The sequence below is a fragment of the Ambystoma mexicanum genome, chromosome 6q, assembly GCF_040938575.1.
Source record: "Ambystoma mexicanum isolate Mex_15411 chromosome 6q, UKY_AmexF1_1, whole genome shotgun sequence".
NCBI lineage: Eukaryota > Metazoa > Chordata > Amphibia > Caudata > Ambystomatidae > Ambystoma > Ambystoma mexicanum.
In genome coordinates, this window is record NC_090937.1 from 201,280,655 (window position 1) to 201,304,159 (window position 23,505).

The window sequence follows — 23,505 nt, forward strand, 5'->3', positions numbered from 1 at the left end:
AAACACATGTATCTAGATTAAATCACTAGAAAAAACGCTGAATAATAAAACGAATTAATTCGTATTAACCAAAGTGTCATATTATTTATTTCACAAACTGCAAGCAAGATAGCCGGGAGCAACAAACCTCTGATTTTCAACTTAACAAAAAATACCTGTTGCAGTCAAGGGGTGCGCTAACTAAAGGTGTGCTAAGTAAAGGTGAAAGCCCAGCTTCGTCATCTACCATACTGGTCAAGAAAATAGTTATTCACACATTTCTCTCTGCTCATAAATGATATGCAAATTCAGCTCTGCATGTATGCCTGGCAAGTGTGAACGTTGTTCTAGTGGAATGTAACAGCAGGATAAGTAATGAGCTGGGGAAATCCCAAGGTTCTCTTCCAGTAATAAATGTGTACTACATTTCTGGACCAGGCTGTGTTCTACGTCTCACCCCCCCTCTGAACTTTGCAGACCCTCCTACAAAGGGCATGTTTGTGGTTTTGTCAGCCAAGTCTGAATTTGTTGTGTTCCTTCTACCTGTTTTGATCTTCCATTACATTTGAAGGAAAGGAACTCATTCGAGCCTCCCCAGTTAACATGTAGAAGGTTAGGCTGGTAACCCGATCAGTAGCACTGAGACCTTTAATGACTCCCCCCTCCCACCCCTAACCTACCCCCCCCCCTCCCCCCCAAAGAAATCTCAACCTCCAGCTGCAACAGGTTGTATGGTGGACAGAATGTGAGCTGTGCATGGATGATGTAAGTGGCCAGCCACAAGGAAAGGCCTGTTGACGCTTCTAGTATCCACTTGTAATGAGTACAAATACAATAAAGCTTTCTTTAGCTCTGCTTCATTCGGCAAGTAGCAGAGTAAACTCAACATTTGTCTAAGATCATCACTCTTTGGAGGGATGAAGTGCTTCCTTTTACCACTGCATCTGTAGGAAGATTGTGCAGGACCATTGATGTATTTGGTTAGACAAGAGTTCAGCTCCTTTTCCATCTTCCCCACCTTGGTAGATCCAGTTTTATTTGTTAAACTGGTGGAGATGCTGAAACTCCTTGAAATGGGACTATGGAGACTGTTCCTTTAGCAGACATCAACTGCTGGGGTGGGGGTGTCTTTGGTCCCACTTATTTGCAAGTGACAAGAGGACCGTTGTCTTGGCGCCCTTCTCAACCTCAATTTTCTATTGTTTTGCTTTCAAAGAATTCCTTTACCACAGTTCATCTGGGAGATGGCTTTTCACAACAAAACTTAAGAATGAACTCTTGTACATGTTTATCTAGGCCCACTCTTATGGAGTACTCCTTGGTCATTGCTAGAGGGGGCCATTACTGTCAATGCAAGTTTCTTCACTATAGCCATTGTGCCCAGGGCTTCCACTACAATTATGAAGGCATTGGGATACTGCTTTGGGTACATATTAATGTAAAACCATACAGAGAATGTTCTCTGCCAAGTAACTGCGTGACTATTATTTCTGGGACTTTGTGAACAAAGCCACATTTCTCTTGATACTGTCACAAAAACAACCCTACATTTTAGCAGTTTATATTGCCTCTCGTTTGGTGCATCCGCTATAGAACAAAATCATTGCCTTACAGGAAACATTGTAGAAATGTACGTTATCCCCCGCCACTGCAACCTTGTGATTTCAGAGCACTCTAGACCCGATGGATTCAGAGCCAGCAATGGTGTACAATTCAGGTTGTTCTTTTGAGGCCCAATTTAATAGTTTTCTGATCTCCTGAACCTAGTCAAAACGCCTCCATTTATTCCCCAGGACCTTTCTTTTTCAGTGAAGGAACCTTGTTCTTCACCATTGCTCTCTTCAAAGCTCGGCTGCAGTTTCTTAACTTGATTGTTTAATGAGTAACATGAAGTTATTCAAGCTGCAAAATGGCAGTGTTTATGAACACCAGCACAAAACAAGTCCTAGATTTTGCTGTTGGGCCCCCACAAAATAATTCAATCTTCATGTCTTTTGTCTCAAAGTTCCCCATCCCGCTAGTTTTGAATTGGAATATAGTGTAAAATGTATTGGCTCTTGATCCTGGCCTCCAGTGATCTTACACTGGTGACCTGAAATACTGCACCTTATTATGCAGTTATTTATGAAAATTGCAATATTTCATCTTACAAATGTATTCTTTGTTCCTTTCAGGGAAAAAAGTATTTAGAACTCACCCTGCTCACCTGCTGGATGTTCCCTTGAACTAGAACATTTTTCTTCCTGGCTCCGTACCAATCATCTCATGTGTTGAAGGGACCATCTAGCTTTACCAAGAAGAGAGGTGCCAGGTCTTTTTACTCCCTGAACACAGCCATGCACTCCCAACAAACAAAGAAATAGTTCAAATATTCCAACAAAATAAAGGAAATATTGGAGCCTGGCTCCTGCTTCCACTCTAAACTGCTTCACGAATATATTTGGCTAAATGGTACCAGTGGAACAGTGCCACAAGAAGCACTAGTAATATTACTGCCTGGTCTGATGTTCTGCCTTAATGGTCGTGAAGATTATGAGAACCTCCGCACGAGGAGATAGTAATATAACTACCTGTGTGATCCTTGAGGCCACAGGTGTTGAGTGCCAAGGAACAGGAACCAGGAATGCCGGAGACTCCCTGGACCGCTGTAAGGCAAGCAAGGGTTAAGTATAAGGTAATGGCAATGCAGTTGATACTTAGAACACAGGATCTGAATCGCAATAAGGCTTACCTAGGCGGGAGAGGAGTGGGTGTTAACCATACCCCGAGTAATGACAAGTGGGCAGGAGCTTGAGGATATCCGGCAGCAGCAAGAGGTGTAGAAGGTCCTGTGTAGCACTCCAGATGGAACACAATAAGCACCTGTAAAGGCAGTGAGGGTCAATGTTCAGGTTTCAAAGCAGGATAATCCGTGAGCAGTCCAAAGAACAATCCGGGATCAAAAAACCAGAGAGTATAATACATCCAGGGGAAATCCAGAACAAAACCTGTTCGCAATGCCAGGGGTCGGTGGTCCAGATGATAAATACGAGGTAGTCCGTGAAGAACAGAGGTCCGCAAACTTTCTGTAGTCAATGGCCGAGAAAAGAAGAAGATACGATGCAGCTGTGAAGCACTGTCAGCGTATACTTGCTGTTTTTGAATGCACCGACGAGTCAGGTGATAGACGTCACGTGGCACGTTTCTCCTGACGCTTCCGCGTCACGTGTCCCGTGGAAACAGTAGGTGGTCGTCTCTTCCAGATCACATGATGCGGAACCAGGCTGAGCCGGCGGCCCGGCATACCGTTGAGTAGCCCTGTGGTAACTGCTAATGAAAAAACAGTCGTAACGACCTCGGGCTGCCGTCCCGGCCCATCTTCTTCCGGGTGTGCCTGGTTTGATCGCCATACTGCTGCTGCCGGGTAAGTGGGGGTGAATGGGCAGTAAGGGAGGCGCTGATATTGGAACAATGGGGACTTGTACCAGCGTGCATGACATCTGAAGAGTAATTGTATAGTAAAAATGCAACTTTTCATTTGCCTGAATTACTATTTGCAAAGAAATAAGAATTACAGAACGGTAAGTGTTTGAGCAAAAAAATATTTCTATTCTCCTAAAAAATACCCCACATTGGGAATGCAAATTACTTTACTAAAAAATACTTTACTCCTGGGTTGTGGCCAAGCGGCAACCAAGATGGCGGCATAAGCAAGGAGCTCTCTCTGACAGAGATATTTCTGCGAATAAGGACATACATACTTAGTTATTTTCATGAAAAATTACTCTGGAACACTGGGGCAATTGTCCTCTGTGAGGAACTCATCGTGACAACAAGACCGACACAAGTGATCACAGTTCAAGGGTATTTATTGAACAATGAATGCTGTGTGCAGGTCGGAAAAATGCCTAATCTAAACCTAAATCTACGATGCAAGCAAACGTCGACCATCAAATGAAAAATAAGGCAGTCCTAGTGGTGTTGTTAAAACGAAAGGGCTTATACTAAGAAACCTATTGCCAAATCTCACAACTAATACAAAAAAGGTATGTGGGATTGTTCTCAAGAGAAGTGTTCTCAAATAATATGTCAGGATGTGGTAGCCTCAGTCTCCTTCCCCACGTTTTGGACACTGGGTAAGATGGGAGCTTGGAGCACAGTGCAGTCTCGGGCTTCTCCAGCACAAGACGACAGTTCCAACAGTTTGTTTCTACTTCACTTGGCAAACTCAGGCCTTCAAGTTGGCACTGTAAAAGGCTATCTCGCAGCGCTATCAATCTTCAAGCGCACTGTGGAGGAACCATCGTATTTCAAACTACCCCTAGTAATACAATTTCTCAAGGGATTAACTAATGTTTATCCTCCAAGACCATTCCAAGTTCCCTTATGGGACTTAAATTTAGTCTTAAATTTCCTAATGGGTACTCCCTTCTAACCACTCCACTCTTGTTCGCTGAGATTTCTTACTCTTAAAACTGTCCTATTGGTAGCACTAACATCTGCTAGGAGGGTGAGCGAATTACAAGCTTTTTCTTGTAAACCCCCATGCAATTTTTCATAAGGACAAAGTTGTCCTACAGGTGAAGCCCAATTTCCTCCCAAAGGTGGTTTCTGAATTTCACATCACTCAGAAAATTACCTTACCTTTGTTCTACCCTCCTCCCCATCCGGGGAAAGAAGAAGAAAGGCTACATAGGCTGGACCCAAGGCGAGCTCTAAGCTTTTATATCAGAAGACTGGCTAGGATTAGGCAAGCAGACCAACTGTTTGTAGGATACTCAGGTCACAAGTTGGGACTACCCATAACAAAACGGACCATTTCCAGGTGGATCATTATGGCCATTCTAAAATGTTATAAACTGGCAGGGAAAGAGCCACCCCAAAATCTTAGGGCTCATTCAACCAGGGGTATCGCAGCCTCTTCGGCCCTCCAAAGAGGGGTACCGCTCCGAGACATATGTGCGGCTGCCACATGGTCGTCCGCACATACATTCACAAGATTTTACAACCTGGATTCCTCCTGTAGTCAAGAGACCAGATTTGGCAAAGCCGTATTACATTCAGTTCATTCCTAAAAGGCATACATGACATTATTACTCCCACCTCCAATTACATGCCACTGCAATGGGAGTCTATCAAAGATAAGGAATACGTCGGAGGACACAATCCCTTCGAAGAACAAGTTACTTCTTACCTTGTAACGTTCTTTCGATGGGATGTTCCTCTGACGTGTTCCTTATCGCCCCTCCCATCCATCCCTGCAGTAATACTTCCCTTGTGGTTGCAGTTTACGCTCATTCAAGGTCAATAACCAATTCAGGCATGACTTATCTTATGCTACAAAATGGAACTGAGCAACGGACGCCACGCGTGGCTATTTATGGGCATGGTGACGTCGGCGCCAACACGGTGGCTGTCGAGGGACATCGACACGGCGGACGTCGACGCGCAGCGCCCTCTACTGAGAAACAATTTCCGAGGCCAGCAAGCTGGAGACGAATTATCAAAGATAAGAAATACGTCAGAGGAACATCCCATCGAAAGAACGTTACAAGGTAAGAAGTAACTTGTTCTTCTTCTTTGAACAGAATGAGAAAAACCCTAATAACTCTATTGACTTATCACAAAATGTACCCATATCTTTAATAGAAATTAAACCAGCAATCCTAGACCTCAAACCAGATAAAGTCCCCGGTCCCGATGGTTTCTCCATTGATTTCTTTAAAACATTTACTGTCTTGATCTCTCTCAAACTTCTATCCTGAATTATATGCTAATTTTACAGAAATTGGACAAAGTTTAGGCTCTTGTGGAGAAGCTCTCCTTACTTCCTAAACCCGATAAAGACCCCTTTTTCGTCAAAAATTATAAACCCGTCTCCCTAATCAACTCAGACTCCAACATTATTGCTAGAATTCTCGCCAAACGCCTAGAAATATTTCTTCCCAAGCTCAACCACATAGATCAAACAGGTTTCATCAAAAATCGTTTTGCCTCCTCGAACACTAGATTGCTCTTCCATGCCTTGTCTCACTCCCAAACATCAAATGACTTTTTGGCCCTTCTTGCCTTATACGCTGAGAAAGCGTTTGACCTTGTTTTCTGGACTTTTTTGCTGCAGTTGCTAAAATGGCATGGTTTTTCATCCCCTTTCATCAATCTTATCCAAATCCTATTTTCTTCTCCATCTATCCGAATGCTCATCAAAAACTCACTTTCTCCCTCTTTCCAAATTCAAAGAGTCACTCAACAAGGTTGCCCACTTTCACCATTGCTGTTCAATTTAGTGTTGGAAGCCTTACTACAAAAATATAAGGAATAATGTTAATATTAAAGGTATACTGATTAAAAATACAATAGTAAAAATATCAGCATATGCTGATATATTACTTTATCTTTCTGACCCAGGTTCTTCTATTCAGCATTTAATTTCCCCTATTAATGATTTCTCTAGGGTCTCCATATATAAACTTAACCTTGACAAGTCAGAAATGTTGCCCCTTACCAATGCTTGTAATTGATCGAATACTCCTTTGTTTGGTATGTCTTGGCAACCCTCATCCATTAAATACCTTGGACTTCATATTGCTAAGGATATTCAGACTACAATCTCCCTTAACACTAATCTTATGATGGAGAAAGTTTCTAAGATGGTTTCAGGTTGGTCTCCTCTTTTCTTATCCTGGTGGGGACGCTTGGACCCACCATCTTTTATTTTCTATCTATGATACAAATAACCATTCCAACCAGCTTTTTCTTTTTTATAGTTCAGATTTTATTGGTTATAAGTAAGGCATCAACAATGCAGTAGAACCAACAATTCAGCAAGAATGAAAAGGCTCTGCCAAGAAGCCAAATACAAATGAAATCATAAAACACATAAAAATCGAAATCATCAAAAAGCACAGGGGTGAGGGGGGGTAAACCGGAATAATGCATCAAGCATGTTAATAAACCATACCGTCTTAGGACGTTGAATATGGGGCAAAAAACACCACAATGAGCATTTCTGTCCATCAGGCACAAAGTTGTGGAGCAAGAGCTTCCGGGTACTGTAAAGGACATCATGTTATGAGGCTTATGGTGGAGAGCAGGATTATCGTTTTCAGTAACATATTAGAGAAAGTGCACCCATTCTGCAAGAAATATAGGCATCTCGCTTTTTTGGGCGGTTTCAATCTTAAACATAGCTAAAATGAACCATAATTTAGTCCACCATTCACAGATATCTCGGGCTACAGGTGACTTCCAATTACACGCCACCACAACTCTAGCTGCTACTACAAAGTGTTTAATTAGGACATTGCAGTAGACGGTCTGTAGTGCTCCTCGAGATCTACGTCGGGGCGTGGCTAACAGAGCCATGGAGTAAGTCGCATCCTTGGGCTCCCGTGATCCGGCAGTGATCCTCGCAAAACAAGATGTATAAGTAGCAACTGATGAGTTTACCTTGAAGCCAAAGGTACATGAAGAAACGGTGCACGTGAGGAGCGGAAATCGTGATTGTACATGCTTCCTGGAGAGAACACTGCATGACTGGAGACGGGTGGGTAGCATACCCAAATAGCGAAGATGGCGCTGACAAGGCGAATGACGGAGCACAAACCTGCGACCGAGCAGCTGTAAGAGAAAGTGCAGCGCGATGCTTCCAGAGGTCCAGAGAGGCGGAATACTGGCAGGCGAAAGACTGCGGCTTGCAACATTGTCGCCTCTAGGGATAACAGGCTGAACGTAGGAGGAGACGATGCATTGTACCGAACTAAGGTGCATACAAACACACAGAGCTACACTGCCTGTGCAAGGAGGAGGAGGTGTACTGGGGCACTGGCAGGAGAGTACAAGAGGAGCCGACGCCCCCGCAGCAGGAGACACACATAATGGGACAACATAACCACTGGAGCCCCCAGCAATACCATGCGGGCACATTAATGACAGCTCGACAAAAGATACATGGCGGAACCAAGATGGTGCCCAGCTGCTGAAGAACAAAGGATCTGGAGCAGGACTGGAGACAGACCAGGTACCTCAGTGGGAAATGAGAAGGAATATAATATGAGCTCGGTGGGCCGCGGCAAACGTGAGCACTGCTAACATAGATGGCCAACACTGGAAACGGATGGCAGCTGCGATAGAGGGGCTCATATTGGATTGAACGGCCCGAAGCCACTGGTGATTGACACGGAAAGAGCAGCCTCTAGCTTTATACAAAGCACGCACAAGCTCCTATGAAAAGGGCGGTAGCATGGATCACACAGGGTGGCAGATTCAGTGTGACACGTGCAAGTAAGGTGACGACAGCTTGGGACACTGGTGGCTTGAAATAGCAGACCAGGCGAAGTGGACGAATGCACTTTACCTAATAGGGGTACACAGAGACACAAAGGCAAGCGCGTACCGTAGTGACAGGAGGAGGTGTACCGGGACTCGAGCCGCAAAGAGGGACTTGGGTGCAAGGCCACAAGACGTGCAGGCAAGCTACGCGAACGACCAAGTCCATGCCAACAATAAGAAAACTGATAATCTGACAACCGGCAAGAGGTGTGTAGTGAATTGCAGGATGGCTCCTGGTCAGTGTTGATGCAAAGGGGCGAAGAGAGGATTGAGAGAGGGACTGTATACCCCACTAAGGAATAAACAGGATCACAATTATTGGGCGCTCAAGATCATACACGACCCAAAGGCTCCAACAAAATAGAGGACTGAAATTGGATCGAGGAGGGACGGAGGACCTCCACTTGAGCATCAGTGACCGCACAAGGTCAAGTAAGCCAGTGGACAAGTGATGTGGCTACCCCACTCACAGCGGATTTGCCCACTGAAGGAAAAAAACATGCAAGAGACTGTACCATCTGAGAGCCCTAGACACTCGCTGTAAAGGGGATGATACCCAGCCTAAGAACTTATACTGCATTAGTGCCATGGGATATAGTGCAGTTGGCAAGCCAGGCCGGCGGACGACAAGAGCAATGGCGCTCAAAAGGGGAAAAGTTAAAGGAAAACAGCCAATGATGGACATTGTCACCAAACCAATGCAATCCCCGAACATGCCTACACAGGCTAAAGATAACACACAGGAGACAACAGCCTTGCCGCGATCACCTGATCCTGGACGCAGTAACGGAGCTGAAATCCTCATGGGGGACCAAGATAGACACAGCCATAGCGGAACTGAAGGCGGCGCCTGAATCCTAGATTGACGCGGTGGGAGTGACCGTCAACCTCTTGCGACAGGATGTGAGAGCACTGGCGGAACGCACGAGTGGCCTAGAAGGTGCAGTGAAAACTAATACAGGTGTCAGCACTGCCAATGCCAAGGATGTTCACATACTGAAACAGGTGCACCATTTGGAAAACGGAGCGGAGGAGGCAGAAGGGCGGGCAAGATGCAACAACATACGTGTGGTGGGGCTGCCTGAAGGAGAAGAGGGCTTGGCCCCGACGGATTACGTGGAGAAAATGCTGATCCAAGAAATGGGGGCCGGCAAGCTCTCCCAAGGGTTTGCAGTTGAAAGGGCGCATAGGGCCCAGACGAGAAGGCCTCAACCTGGAGCTCCTCCCCGAGCATTTATTGCCAAAATACTGAACTACAGGGATAGGGAAAAGATCCTGGAATATTTTCGTAAGGAACGGTAAATCGAGCATCGGCAACTGTCACAGTGTACCCGGATTACACCATGCTGGTGCAGAGGCAACGTTTCATCTACGTGGAAGTGAAAAGACTGAGAGCAGCTGGCTTTAAATACATGCTTCTGTATCCTGCAAAGCTTAAAGTCCTACACAAGGGCAAGGCACTCTTCTTTGAAGCACCGGAGGAGGCGACGAGCTGGTTGGATGCCCAATGCTACCCACAGGATGTGGCCAGACCAGAATGAGGCGGACCGGATAAGTGAACCAGCGCCACACTACTGATTGCTAAATTAGATTTTAATGTAGCAATGATGAACTAGAGGAGGTGCACGGGGCATGTCAGCGGGGTGTATATACTGACAATCTTGCACACTCATCATGTGGACTAGTTGGACTGGAATATATATGTGAGCAACGTCAGACATGGGTTGGGACTGCGCGACATACTAGAACATTAATTTGGGAGATACAGGAGGAGCACGACTTACCCCCAGTAGTTAAAGTAGTTGAATCACCCGTAGGGTGATACGCCCCTGATGTGTCCCGAGTACTGGCAACAGCCAGGAAAGAGCTAGATGCGGGGTAGCCTGAGATCCAGGGATGGAGATGTGCATCAGTTGTGGTTGGGGAGGGAGGGGAAAAAGGGAGATAGTTGGGAAGTTTGAGTTTGGGTTGTGTTGGGTAGAGGGTGGGAGGGGAGTTAGGGAGTTGAGCGTGATAATGTTAGTCGGGGAGGGAGCTTACGTCTACATGCCAATGTGTCGGGGGAGAAGAGAAGGAAGAGGCGGGACAGGATATGGATAAGATAGGAGACCTTAAGATAGTTACCTGGAATGTCAGGGGGCTCAATAGCTATTTGAAGAGAAATAAGGTCATGATGTATTTGAAACGACAAAGGATTGATATCGCTCTACTACAGGAAACTCACCTAACGAAGGAGAAGCAGGAAACAGTGGGGAGGAAGTGGAAAGGCACCACCATAGGAGCAACATACTCGGCATATGCTAGAGGATTTATCACCTGGATAGCACCACATGTCACCTTTCAGGTGCTGCAGTCCACCATAGAACCAGATGGGAGGACGGTATTGATAAAAGGCCTGGTCGAAAATAGAGAATTGTGTATCATTAACACGTATTCCCTGAACCAAGACAGAGTGGGCTACCTTAAGACCTTACATGGCATTGTCGGCCCATATATGGGTGGGAGACTTCAATTGCACGTCCGATCCTCTAATAGACAGGTCAGATAAGAAAATAATGGAGCCAGGCGCAGCGGCTAAGGCCCTCCGGACCCTGCTGGAAGATTTGCATCTAGTAGATATATGGAGGATGCATCACCCACAGGATAGGCAATACCCTCACTATGCAGCGCCACAAGACTTCTATACATGGCTGAACTATATATTTGCCACAACACACCTGAAAGGAGAATTAGTGTGTTCGGAATATAAAGCTAGAGTCCTGTCGGACCACTCGCCACTGATCGTGGGATGGCAGTATTCTCCACCCAGAGCACGGATCCCTACATGGAAACGTAGAGCGGAGGCCTTGAAAGATGTAATGTTTAGAGAGGATCTGAAGAAAGAGTAGAATATTTTAAACATAATACAGGGAGTGTGAAGTCAGCTGGCACATTATGGGAGGCACTTAAGGTGGTAGTGAGAGGAGCAGCAATATCTAAATCCAAGGGGTTGCAGGGAGAGATCACTAGAGAGTTAAATGAAGCAGAGGAGATTATACACAAGGGTGGGCACTCCCCGGAGGCGATTGGGATGGTTAGACGCTTGCAACAAGAATGCGAGACGCACTGGGAGAAATTGAGTAACCTGAATTACAAAAAATATGTAGAAAGTCAGCATGCGGGAGGAGATAAGCCGGGCAGGCTGTTGGTCTGGTTATACAAATGTGAAACGCCCAGGCAGACAATTAGAGCGATATGGGACAAAAACTGACAAATGCTTGATACCCAAAAGGAAGTGAATTAAGGTTTCGTAGAGTTTTATCAGCAATTGTACGCAGATGCTGGCAGGGAGACAGAAACTGACATAATTGACACACTGGAAGACATTGGCCTTCCCCAAATAGAGGTGTCAGACAAGTAGGCCCTAGAAGCCCCAATTACCTTAAAGGAATTGGAGGCGGTGATCAAGCTCCTGCCTACCTATAAAACACCGGGGACGGACAGACACCCTAGTGAGTTTTATAAAGCATACATGGCGGAACTGCTTCCCCCGCTACTGGTGATGCTAAATGAAGCATTGGAAAATGGGGTATTACCGGAATCCCTGAGAGGCGATCATCATCCCGCTCCTTAAGCCTGGCAAACCAAGCATGGATTGCGGGTCGTACAGTGAAACAATATATATGGAACCAATCATAGAGAGGGGTGGCCTCTTGTACTAATATACAGTCTTTTTACAAATATCGACTAGTAGTTCAATTAATTCAATCAATAAAATCAATTTTGTCATACACATTTTATAAAATAAATACAATCTCAAAGATAAATTCTTCCAAAAAAATATTTTTAAATACTTTAAAAAAAAACAGTTAATTCTACAATCCATGCATACTTTCCATCTTATTTCTCTAACCCTCTATGGTTAGATGTGACAGTTTATCTGTTGTAATTTTTTGGGTTCAGGTCTGTTGCTCAATCAACCCATCTGTGTAGATGTTTGTCACGATCCGCCCCTGGAAGCTATGGCACGATTGGAAAGCACTGCCACGAAGAACCTGACAGTAACGGCCTAGCCCTCAACCAACATGGCGGCCACCGCTACTTAAACCAGCCCCGCCCACTTACCTGCGCGTTGTATCTGTGATTTTCAACGGTACGCTCGCTCGGCTACTCCTCCGAGTAGCCTCCTCCCAGCCTTCTACTGTTTTCTACCTGCGCTTCACTCTACTTGCCCTGCCTACGATTTTACCTTGCTTCCTTCTTTCTGCGGCGTCTGCCGCTCATCATTCCACTCTGATTCCTTACCTTCGGCTCCTCGCCGTTCCGACTCGCGGTCTCCTCCGCCACTCTCGCGCCTCCTCGCGTTCTCCTCTATTAGCTTCGGGGTTCTGTCTATCCTTTGGGTTTGGGACTATACCTGGCTTCTAGTCTCTCCCTCTCTTTCTATCCTTTCTGCTTCCATCGCTCTCTTCTGTTACGGATCCTTCTGTGACAGCTTACAGTATTCTTCTACTTCTCCCAATACCTCGTACTCTTTGCTGGTATATTATTCCTGGGGCTTTGCCGGTTTGCTTCCTATGTGATCCTGAGAAGTGAAAGTCACCCCAGAACTTTACCGGTCTGCCTCTTGCAACTATACTCGACTCGAGTATCCTTCCTGGAACAGTCTGCAGGGTTTTTTGGGCCATCCATCGGCTTTTTCCCTGTCTTTTTGGGGCTTGGCTCCTCGGGGCCCCCCTCAAGACAGGACCCATTCCCTGTCGAGGTGGCCTCCGAGGGAGCCAGGCCTTACTTGCATGACAGGAAGTCAAAGGAGAAACCATCTAAGGAACATCCCAAGGTACTACGGAAGAAGCCATCCAGTGTCCAAGAAAGCCAAGAAGAATCTTCAGGTGAGGAGCAGGGGGCGGAAGGTGATCAGCGTGACAATGTTAATCTCAGACTCCAAATGTCTACATGTGTTTCGGTTTTTCCCTTGACCCCAATTCGGGTCCTCTTCGTATAGCAACCTTCTTCAGGACGAACCGACAGCAGACCTTCTATGTGCTGTCTTTTAAGGTAGGGTGAGCCCGGGTCCCTGCACTTGTCAATCGGTGCAGGTGACTCAGATATTGGCCTCAGTCCATATTGCTGTATGGGTCTGTTATTTCCCACAAATATGGCACAACCTTCTAGAAAGAGCATGTTATTTATATAGCCACTATGATGTGGACTATCCTTTCTCCAGTCTTTGATCTTCCCTGGTTCTTTCACTACGGTCCCTCACAACTGATTCAGTGACCTTCTAGTTTTTTTTCCCTCTTTCTGCCTTGCGTTCCAAGTCCACCTCCTATCACTGTGGCTCGTAGAGACCGGTATCCATGCTTAATCAAAACAGCAAGATACTCACTGCAGTATTGGTGAACCGGCTAAGGCCAGGCATTGATAGACTCGTACATCCTGATCAGACTGGGTATGTCCCGCATAGGAACATATCTGATAACCTTAGGAGGCTCCATCACATCATGGAACAAACAGACAAGGAATCACAGGAGGTTGCAATCATATCACTAGATGCGGTGAAAGCCTTTGACTCTGTCATGTGGCCTTGGCTGATGGCGGCCCTAAAAGGCTACGGGATGGGGCCCGTGTATTAGAGGTGGGTACATCCGTTATACAGCGCGCCACTGGCTCGAGTCAAGACGGGTGCAATTATCTCTGACCGGTGGCAACTTGACAGGGGCACCAGACAGGGATGCCCGTGGTCCCCGATGCTGTTTATTCTTTCCCTGGAGCCGCATGTGCTATATTTGAGGCAACACTACGAAAAAGTGGGAATTCCCACGAAGGAAGGGCGGCATTTGATATCGATGTATGGTGATGATATGCTGTTGTATCTAAGGTACCCTGAGGAGAATCTAGAATATATATTGGAAGTGATTGCCAGATATGCAGCATTTTCTGGGATAACCGTGAACCCCAAGAAGCCTTGTATATTTCCCCTAGGCAGATATAGAGGGACACCACGTGAGAAGCTACCGATACTCCAAATACAATGGGAGACTGAGACCTTTAGGTACCTGGGGATAGATGTCTCTCATACGAACAACGCCGAATATAAACATAACACAGTAAAGTCGGTAACTAAAATCAAACGCAGTATGAAGTTTTGGGCCTAGCTCCCCTTGACTATGATGGGGAGAGTGGTATTGTTGAAGATGGTGGTGTTGCCCAGGTTGTTGCACTTCTTCAGGAACATCCCTTACTTGATACCAAAGCTATTTTTTGTCAAGCTCCAAAACTTGTGCAGGGGGTTTATATGGCACAACACAAGGAATAGGATAGCACTTTGGAAATTGCAAAACACATATGATAGGGAGGGCATTAAGTTGCCAAACTTCAAGATTTCTTTTCTAGCTAGTCAACTACAATATGGGGCCAGGTAGTTATCAGATGACTCAACACCGGAGGCTAGGTTATTGAAGGCAGAATGTACCCCGTTCTTCCCGAAAGAAGGAATCTAGCTGCCAAAGTCAATACAAAGGGAATGGAAGAGAATGTTGGAATTGGGAAGGAGGTTTTGTCGGAGAGCTTGCCAGGCTATGGAGATCCCGGCTCCGTGGTCCCCACAGAGACCGTTAGTTGCAGTGACTGGGGTGTATGAGTAACTGCAGAAGATGATCCGTAGACACTGGGAACCAAATGGCATTGCGACGTTGGGAGATATATGGCAAGACGGGAAAGCGGTGGAACTCGACACGCTAGTTGAAAACACTGGTCTGTGCCGGGGACAATATATCACTTAAACTAGGCTGCTAAGACACATGGGCGGATACAGTACTTGAGGGTCAGCCTGACGCTGCCATAGAAACAATCTGACATGTCGAATGGGGGCCATGAGGTTTCTCGGATTTATGAACTGTTAATGTCTAAGGTTGGGAAAGAGGTGGTCCAATTGAGATAGGACTGAGAAGAGGAAGCTGGAAAACCTATGGGGGATGTGTTGTGGGTGAGAGCCCAGAGGTACCACAAAAAAGTGTCTAGAAATGCGAGATTGCAAGAAATCCAATTGTATATCACCCATAAGGCGTAGATGACTCCTCAGAGGATTGCAAGATTCAAGAATGCGGGATTGCAGAAATGTCCTAAATGCGGAGGAGTAAATGCGGGAATGGTACACATGTTTTGGGCATGCCCTGAAATATGGAGATTCTGGGGGGAGGTGGCCCACCGCTTGAATGAGAAAGGCATTAAACTAGAGGTGGAATCTTTGTGGGCGTGCATGGTGGGATGGTTTACCCGGCCACGCAAGATGAATCATGTGGGTAAATTAAAGGACTTGGCCTACATTCTGGCCAAGCACAGGATCGCCATGAGCTGGAAAGTTATCAATAGACAGAGGGTGGAGGTGTGGTGATGTGACCTTCAAAAATGGGTAGAAGCCGAGACAGTGGTGTGGGGCTAAGCAGTCAACAGAGGGGGGAATGACTTAGGAGAGTCATTGATGGCTTGGAGGCACTTAGTGGCCACACTGTTTGAGTCGGCGAAAAACGACTCTGGAGAAGACGACTCCTCTTTAGACGCAGAGGTGTGTACACCCTTAAAGGATAAGGTAGAGAATGGTGCAGAGTAAGGTCGGGAGGGAGGGGGGAATAATGGGGAAGTGATGAACATAACATAATGTTGTTACATCTATGACTGTTGTTTGTTTGATTTATTTTGGTTGTTTATGTTAAAATCAATAAAAAATTCTTTTTTTTTTTTTAAAAAACCTCGTTGCATGGATCTTCCTTGATCTTGTGCTGGTGCTCCGTCCTCTCCAGAGGCCACAGAGCGATCTGGGAGTGGCGTTGTTGACACCAGTTGACGAAGGCGATCTCCTGAGCTTCCTCCTCGGCCCTGCATCAGAGTCGGAGATGACTCGGCTCAGCGTAGACCATTTCCCACCTCAGTTTACCCCGCCTCTGCCGTTTGCTGATACCAGTTCGAGGTGTAGTGGCAAGGCCTTCTACGTGCTGACACAGGTCTCTTGGCTCCTCTGGATGTCGCCGCCAGTGCTGCCCGGCAATGTCGCTTGTATTCTGACAGCAGCGCCCTATGCTCAAAGGAGGTGGCAGGCTTGCCTGAAACCCCTCTTCGCCAAGTTCTGTACTCTTTATTAAATGACAGTTTATTTCTTTCCAATATCTTCTGGTTCTTCAACTGCCTCTTGACTCAGACCCACTGATGCTACACCATATCATTCTCCGTCCTCCTTCACTTTCCATATTTTTATCTGAGGGAACAAGGAAGAACTAGAATGTCAAGTGTATTCTCCCTCCATCTCCAAGAGGCTGCCTCGTCTCTGTACTATTATTCCATGTAATTGGTGTCATATTACAAAAATACATATAACCATATGGGATTTGAGGGTTTAGGTTAGGTGATGTTTTGGGAGTTTTCAGGAACTGCCTTGGTTTGAGTTTGGGAGTGTGGTTCCCTTTGTGGTTCCCTTTCTTCATCAGAGGGACGAGACCCTCTGACTCGTGTCAGCAGTATTGATGCATTGTTCTGTAGTACATGTGCATCTGGTAAAGATGCAAGAATTATGCTTATGATTTGATAATGGAATTGTGTTTTTTTCATTGAACTCTGGTAGTCATACTTGTGTCTTGTCTCGTATGACATATCCCATCAATTTAAAATTGAGCTGTGTAAGATAATCATAAAGTACATTGATAGGAATAAACATGTAACCACCCAGCATTTTTCTTTTATTGAATGAGCCTGGAGAGGTCTTTACAATGACTAGTCCCCAGTAATTACAAAGTGCAGCTATCTGGAAAGATTGGCAACCAGGTAAGAGTGCCTCAAAGTTGGTTGTGGAAGAGATATTGAAATATGTGTTCTGTTGTGTACTTAGTGTGCTCCATCTCTTCTAGGATTTGAGTAACTACAAGAAAGTGGGAACTGCCTTACTTTCAAAAATGGGGGAGTCTGTGAAATACGTCACAGGTGGCTACAAGTTAAGAAGTCGGCCGCCAGAGTTTGCTGCCCTTGGGGAATACTTGGAAACCTTTGCACTAAAACTCGGTACAATCGATAGGATAGCCCAGCGAATTATCAAGGAGGAAGTGGGTAAGTGAACATTACATGATTCGGTTCTTGTGCTGTCTTATTGATTGCAGAAACTATGGGTCGATTGCATTGAAGTAACTGAGGCAACACAACTTGTATCCAGCTTTTCATTTCTTGCTGTACCAAGGGCTTTGATTCCTTTAAAAAGGTTTTTGAAAACTTTGAAAGACTTTGTATAGTATGTGAACTTGACATGAAGGCAAAATTAGACCACTTTATGCGGAACGTACCGCAGGATTCTACAAGGAAATTAATCCTTGCCCAATGTGAACATTGCAGAAAATAAAATTGAGGTTGAATCCCAAATCTGCACGACATCCATACTTTCACTGCTAACATAATCCTTGAGTTCATGGTGTCCTGGGTGGTGTACAATGGCACTGCAATAAGCATACTGCCACTGTGGTGTTTTTTGGTAGCAGGCGATATCTTCAAATAGGTCCTTTGTTGATCGCTCTGCCTCTTCTGATTGTATAAGAATTGTTGCATGCCTCCGATTCTGAGTGTGTGCCAAGACCTTGTACCTTTTGCCAGGGTTGAACCAGCTGTAGCCAGATATCCTTTCTGGGCATTGTAAATGGTCAGCAATGAGAAGCGGACACGAAGTTGTAATGTTCTCAACATTAGTCATTTTTATTAAAGAAAATAGGGTTGGAAAAAAGGCATATGTTGCCCTAACCAAAAGAAAATGTCCCTACCTATGAAACCACAACTATAGCAAAACAACCTTTTGTCCAAAATACATCTGACCCTCACACTAACATACACAATAAGAAAAGGGTACAATAGAATTTTTCACTTTCACCAAATTGTGCAAAACCATTCATCTACAATTTCAACAGAGCACTTCTAGTCTCCAAGGTTTAGCTTCTCTTCCCCTAAAATGTTTTTTTTAAGAAGAATTTAAAAAAAAATGCTCTGTTTCATTAAAGTTCCAATAATGATATTGACAATATCTCTTTCACTGACCTTTTTACGATGGCAAAGCAAATCTTTCTACCATACAGTTTGAAATATATTAGAGACCAAGTCTTTCACAATCTTTAGGCTGGCGGAGCAAACATTCTTTCCACAATACAAGTTGAAGTATGTGAAAAAGAAAGTATTTTATGGTTATTAGGATGGCAACGTAAAATGTTCGACCTTTAGCAAAGGCTTGATATGATAAAGTTCTTTTCAACACCACCTTGGATTTCCTGGTATACTCCTCTACCAGGAACACCTCTACTGAAATATCCAATTTCAACAAATGTTTAATAGAACAGAAATTCTCAATACAACATTGCATTTTCCTGGTATACTCCCTTGGCAGGAATATTCCCCTTTTGGCTCACTTAGAGCCCCTGCTATCTCTCCTGCCAGGTATCTTTGCAAAAAAGATTTCATTAAAACGCCAACTGAAACTCTGGATATCCTGGTTTACTCTCCTTCTAGGAATATCACCTTTTTAGTCTACACAGATCCCCCGGTGTACTCTCCTGCCAGGTATCTTTCCAAAAAGGTTCACTACCTGATGCTCTTATCAGGTCTCGCCACAACATTCATATTTCGAATGGATTGTGTCCTCCAACGTATTCAATATCTTTGACATGTAATGTCCACAGCTGTGCACTTCGGAAACCTTTTCGGCAGAGGGCGTCCTGCATCGATGACGTCGGTCAATGTCCCTCAAAGGCCGGATGGTATAAATAGGACGCATGATGCCCGTAGCCTCAGTTCCGAACGTGTTGCTTCGTAGAACTCAGCGCGCCTCGTGTGTTCATCGTTATGTCTTTGTCTTCGATCCCTCTGACTCCGCGGTCTAGCTTCAAGACCTGCCCGGACTGCAGTCGAAAATGTTGATCATGGACCCCCACCGCATTTGTTTGTGGTGCCGGTGCGAGTTGCACGACACCGATGACTGCTCGAAATGCCAGTCGCTGACTGCCAAGGCCTTGCGGTAGCGGAAGGGGAAGCTACAGGTAGGAAGAGGCTCTAAGCCTGTTAAGTCCCGCCAATCCAAGTCTAAGTCCAAGGGGGTTTCCACCGACGACTCGAGGGGCGACTCTCCGCGTCGGAAGGAGTCCCGGGGATCTCGGTCACATGTCCCGGCACTCTAGGAAGCGCCATCACTGGTCGCCTTCCTGGTCCTCCTTGGAGGATGGTGACTCGAGGAAGGTTGCATGCCCAATGAAGTCCTCAACTCTGGAGGAATGGGCTGCGTTTACAGAACAAATGTTGGCAATTTTTCTATCGCAGGGCACAGGTCCAGTTGCGCCTTCTCACGAAGCCGGCCAGGATCGGTCTCGTATTGTGGCTCGCACGTATTCGGGCTCGGGTCCACGACGCGACTCGCATCGGGAGTCTTTGAGGTCCCGTACGGACAAGGATTCGAAAAGTCGCAAGAGACGTGTCTCTAGGTCTCGGTCCTCGTCCCCAGTGAGACCGCATCTACCTACTGAGGGCTCGATGCCGGCATCGACTCGGTCGGCGCCGTGTCCGTCCGACTCAGACGTCAACGCTTTACCATCGTACCAGCCCATGGCGCCGTCGGCCCCTCTGTCGACGCCGAAGCCTTCGCCGCTCATGACGTCGAGGTCGTCTACTCTCTCGGGGTCGAAGCCTTTGGCACCTTTGGGGATTTTTTCTCAAAATTTGCCTTTTGAGTACCCGGATATCGTGGATCCTCCTAGGAAGGCTACGGCAAAGTCTGTGAGGCCTGTTTTGGATTCCAGGCCCTTTTCTGTCACCAGACCTGGGTTTCAACTCCCTCTGGCTGACATTTATGAAGACGAGGAAAGGACTGAGTTTGAGGACCCTGGTGAACTTGATGAAGCTCCACATTTTTCTGGAGACAGTCAGTTGGAGGAGTTGGGGCAGACCCTCCAGGATGCCAGTGGGTTGGCCACTTCCCCGGAAGTGGAATTTGGTAGGCCTGAGCCTGGGGCTCATGCGGAGTCTTCATACAAGAGGCTCATGGCGAGGGTCTCAGAGTATCTGGGCTGGTCCAGCCCTCATGAAGACTTTGTGCAGGATGATCTAACAGACATTTTGGATCAAGTTCCGTCCTCTGACCCGGTTTTGCCATTTCATCTTACCCTACAGAAAAGGGTGGCAGCTGCTTGGCAGTCTCCAGAATCTCTTCCGGCTGTTAATAAGTCTTTGACTAAGAAATACCACCCTTCCGTTAGAGACCCCAGCTATTTATCTACTCGCCCCACTCCTGAGAGTCTGGTGGTTCAGGCGGCTATGGCCACCTCGAGGCAGGCAGTGTACCTTGCCACCCCTCCGGATAGGGACGTCAAGCGCTTCGACGGTTAGGCCCGGAAGATATTTTCTGCTGGGAGCATGGCCCTGAAATCAGCCTACTCCACTTGTGCCTTGGCAAGGTTCTTACACACTCTGTGGAACTGTTTCTTTAGCGGCTGAGCATATTCCCGAGGGGGAAGAAAGGGAAGGTTTCCTTGCTCTCATGCAGGACGGCAAGGATGCCATGTGCGAATCCCTTCAGTCGGGTTTGGATACGCCCGACAGTGTTAACCAATCCATGGCTGCGAGCACCATTATACACAGATTTGCGTGGTTGCGGAAGTCGGGGTTTGCTCCGGATGTACAGACCCTTTGATGGCGCACATTTGTTTGGCAGCAAGGCTGACGAGAGCCTTGAGAGGTTGCAGACCTCGAAAGCTGCGGCTAAGTCTTTGAGCGCAGCTGTGCGTCCACCTCCGCCTTTTCGTCCTAGGGGACAGCAATGGAGGGGACTAGGGGACAGCAATGGAGGGGAGGTTCTTTTTCTTACTACTCCTCCTTTGGTAGAACGAGGGGGGCCGCCAGTCAAAGGGGCCAACGAAAAGGTACCCGTGGTGGACAGGGAAATCATGGTGCCAAAGCCGCTCAGGCAGCTGCCTCTTTGCCCTCAGGCTCTGCCGCAGCCGCTTCCAAACAGTCATGAGGCCATGTCCCATGTTTTGCCGGTTGGGGGCAGACTGTCTCAGCATCTCTAAGAATGGTGAGCCATTACTTCATATGCGTGGGTTCTGGATACTATAGCCCCCCGCTACTGCCTTCGCTTCCTTCAGCGCTTCATGATAATCCACCGGGGAAACTCTCTTTGAAGTTTCTGGATCTGCTCCTTGCGCAGGAAATCTTGTCCCTGCTGGAGAAAGGCACTATAGAACTGGTGCCTGTAGCGGAGAGGAACAAGGGATGGTATTCCCCTTATTTTTTGATACCAAAGAAAGACTGGGGATTGAGACCCATCATGGACTTGCATTGGTTGAACAAACTTCTCTGGAAGGACAAGTTCAAGATGGTCACTCTTTCTCAAGTCATCCAGGCCCTTCAACTTCAGGATTGGTTGGTGTCTCTGGACTTCAAGGATGCTTACTTTCATGTGCTGATTCATCCCGCGCACAGAAAGTACCTGAGGTTTGCGGCTGGCGACTAGCACTTTGCCGTTCGGATTGACCTCCGCCCGATGGTCTTCACCAAGCTATTGGTGGTGGTGGCAGCGTACCTCAGGTGAGGGGGGGATTCACGTCTACCCCTACCTGGACGACTGGCTGATCTGGGCACACTCTCCCAAGCAAGCATTGGATCATCTCGGTCTCACCTGCCGCACCCTCCACAGGCTGGGCTTCTCCCTGAATTTCAAGAAGTCGCATCTGACACCTTCCCAACAGTTCTAGTACATCTGGCTGTGTTAGACATGCCCCTGGGGAAGTGTTCGCCTCCCCAGGTCAGGGCTCATCACATTGTGCAAATGGCGGAGAAGTTTCAACAGGCCCAGAGTCACCCGGCTTTCGAATTCTTAAGGTTGCTCGGCCTCATGGCATCCTGCATTTTTCTGGTGCCAGAGGCCAGGCTGCAAATGAGATCCCTGCAGTGGGTCCTCAAGATGCAGTGGTCTCAGTTCTCAGGCAAGATGTCGGATCCCGTTCAGATTCCACTCTCGGTCTCCCAGGATCTTCTGTGGTGGGCCAACAAAGGGATCCTGATGAGGTGGTCTTGGGGGGGGGGGGGGGGAGTGTTTTGGCAACCACGGCCGGAGGTGACTGTAGTGATGGATGCTTCGCTCACAGGATTGGGCGTTCATGCCAACGATTTGACAGCCAGAGCTCGAACTCTCACGAGTGGGAGTTGGCTCAGGAAGTCCTTCAGGAGATCCTCCCCCTTTGGGGAACCCAGCAAGTGGATCTCTTCCCTACCAGTGTCAAACGGAAGTGCGAGAGATTCTGCTCAAGGGAGTTTCCTTCAAGAGGAGCCTTAGGAGTCGCGTTCGTGGTGGATTGGTCATTCCCACTGCTGTACGCATTTCGTCCAGTCCATGTCATTCCTCAAGTGTTGCGGAGGTTACGGAGGTTCGGTTCCCACATGAGCCTCATTGGGCCAGGAGAGCGTGGAACCCGGACCTTCTCGAAATGTCCATCTGGCCTCCACGCCTTTTTCCCTGCCGAGAGGATCTGCTATTGCGCTCGAGGGGGGGTGAGGGGGGGGATCAGGTTCTCTATCCAGGGGTCAAGACTCTCAACCTTCACGCTTGGTATCTGAAAGGTTGAGGTATAAGGATTGGGACGATGTGATGGAGGTGTTGCTTTCGGCCAGGCGGCCTGCAACAAAATCCCTGTACCGTTGGCGTAAGATCTGCGACAGGTGCAGGGGTCACAATGTGGATCCTTTTCAGTGCTCCATTCCTATGTTTTTGTCGTTCTTACTTTCTTTAGCCCACAGGGGCCTTCAAGTGGGTACCATTGCACTGTTTATCTTTAAGCGCTCGTCTGAAGAATGTTCTTACTTTAAGATTCCTTTTGATTTCTCAGTTTCTTAAAGGACTGACTAATGTATTCTCGCTGTCTCCTTTCCAGGTGCCCGTTTGGGATTTGAATTTCGTTTTGAAATTTCTCATGGGTGCTCTGTTTGAACCTTTGCACTCTTGTCCTTTTGAGACTACTAACCTTCTGGTAAGGAAGAGGAGTGTCTTTATCGGTTGGATCCTAGGAGAGTTCTGAGCTTTTACATTTCTAGGATGTCCAGGGTCAGAGTGGACAATCAACTCTTTGTAGGATATGCTGGACACCGATTGGGCCAGGCTGTTACATGGACATGATGATTTTCTTAGATGTTCTGGTTCCCGAGGCACCCGCTCCGCAGGAGGGTGTGCTT

At 46.8% G+C, this 23,505-nt stretch overlaps 1 protein-coding gene across 1 annotated transcript in view; it reads left to right on the forward strand.

Moving 5' to 3' along the window:
• The window catches only part of SNX30 (sorting nexin family member 30), a 749,650-nt gene that overhangs the window by 513,791 nt on the left and 212,354 nt on the right, over window positions 1-23,505 (forward strand). The window contains exon 5 of the mRNA XM_069630640.1: window positions 17,169-17,364. Within this exon, the coding sequence (XP_069486741.1) occupies window positions 17,169-17,364 (196 nt within the window). The remainder of the gene's footprint in view (window positions 1-17,168; window positions 17,365-23,505) is intronic.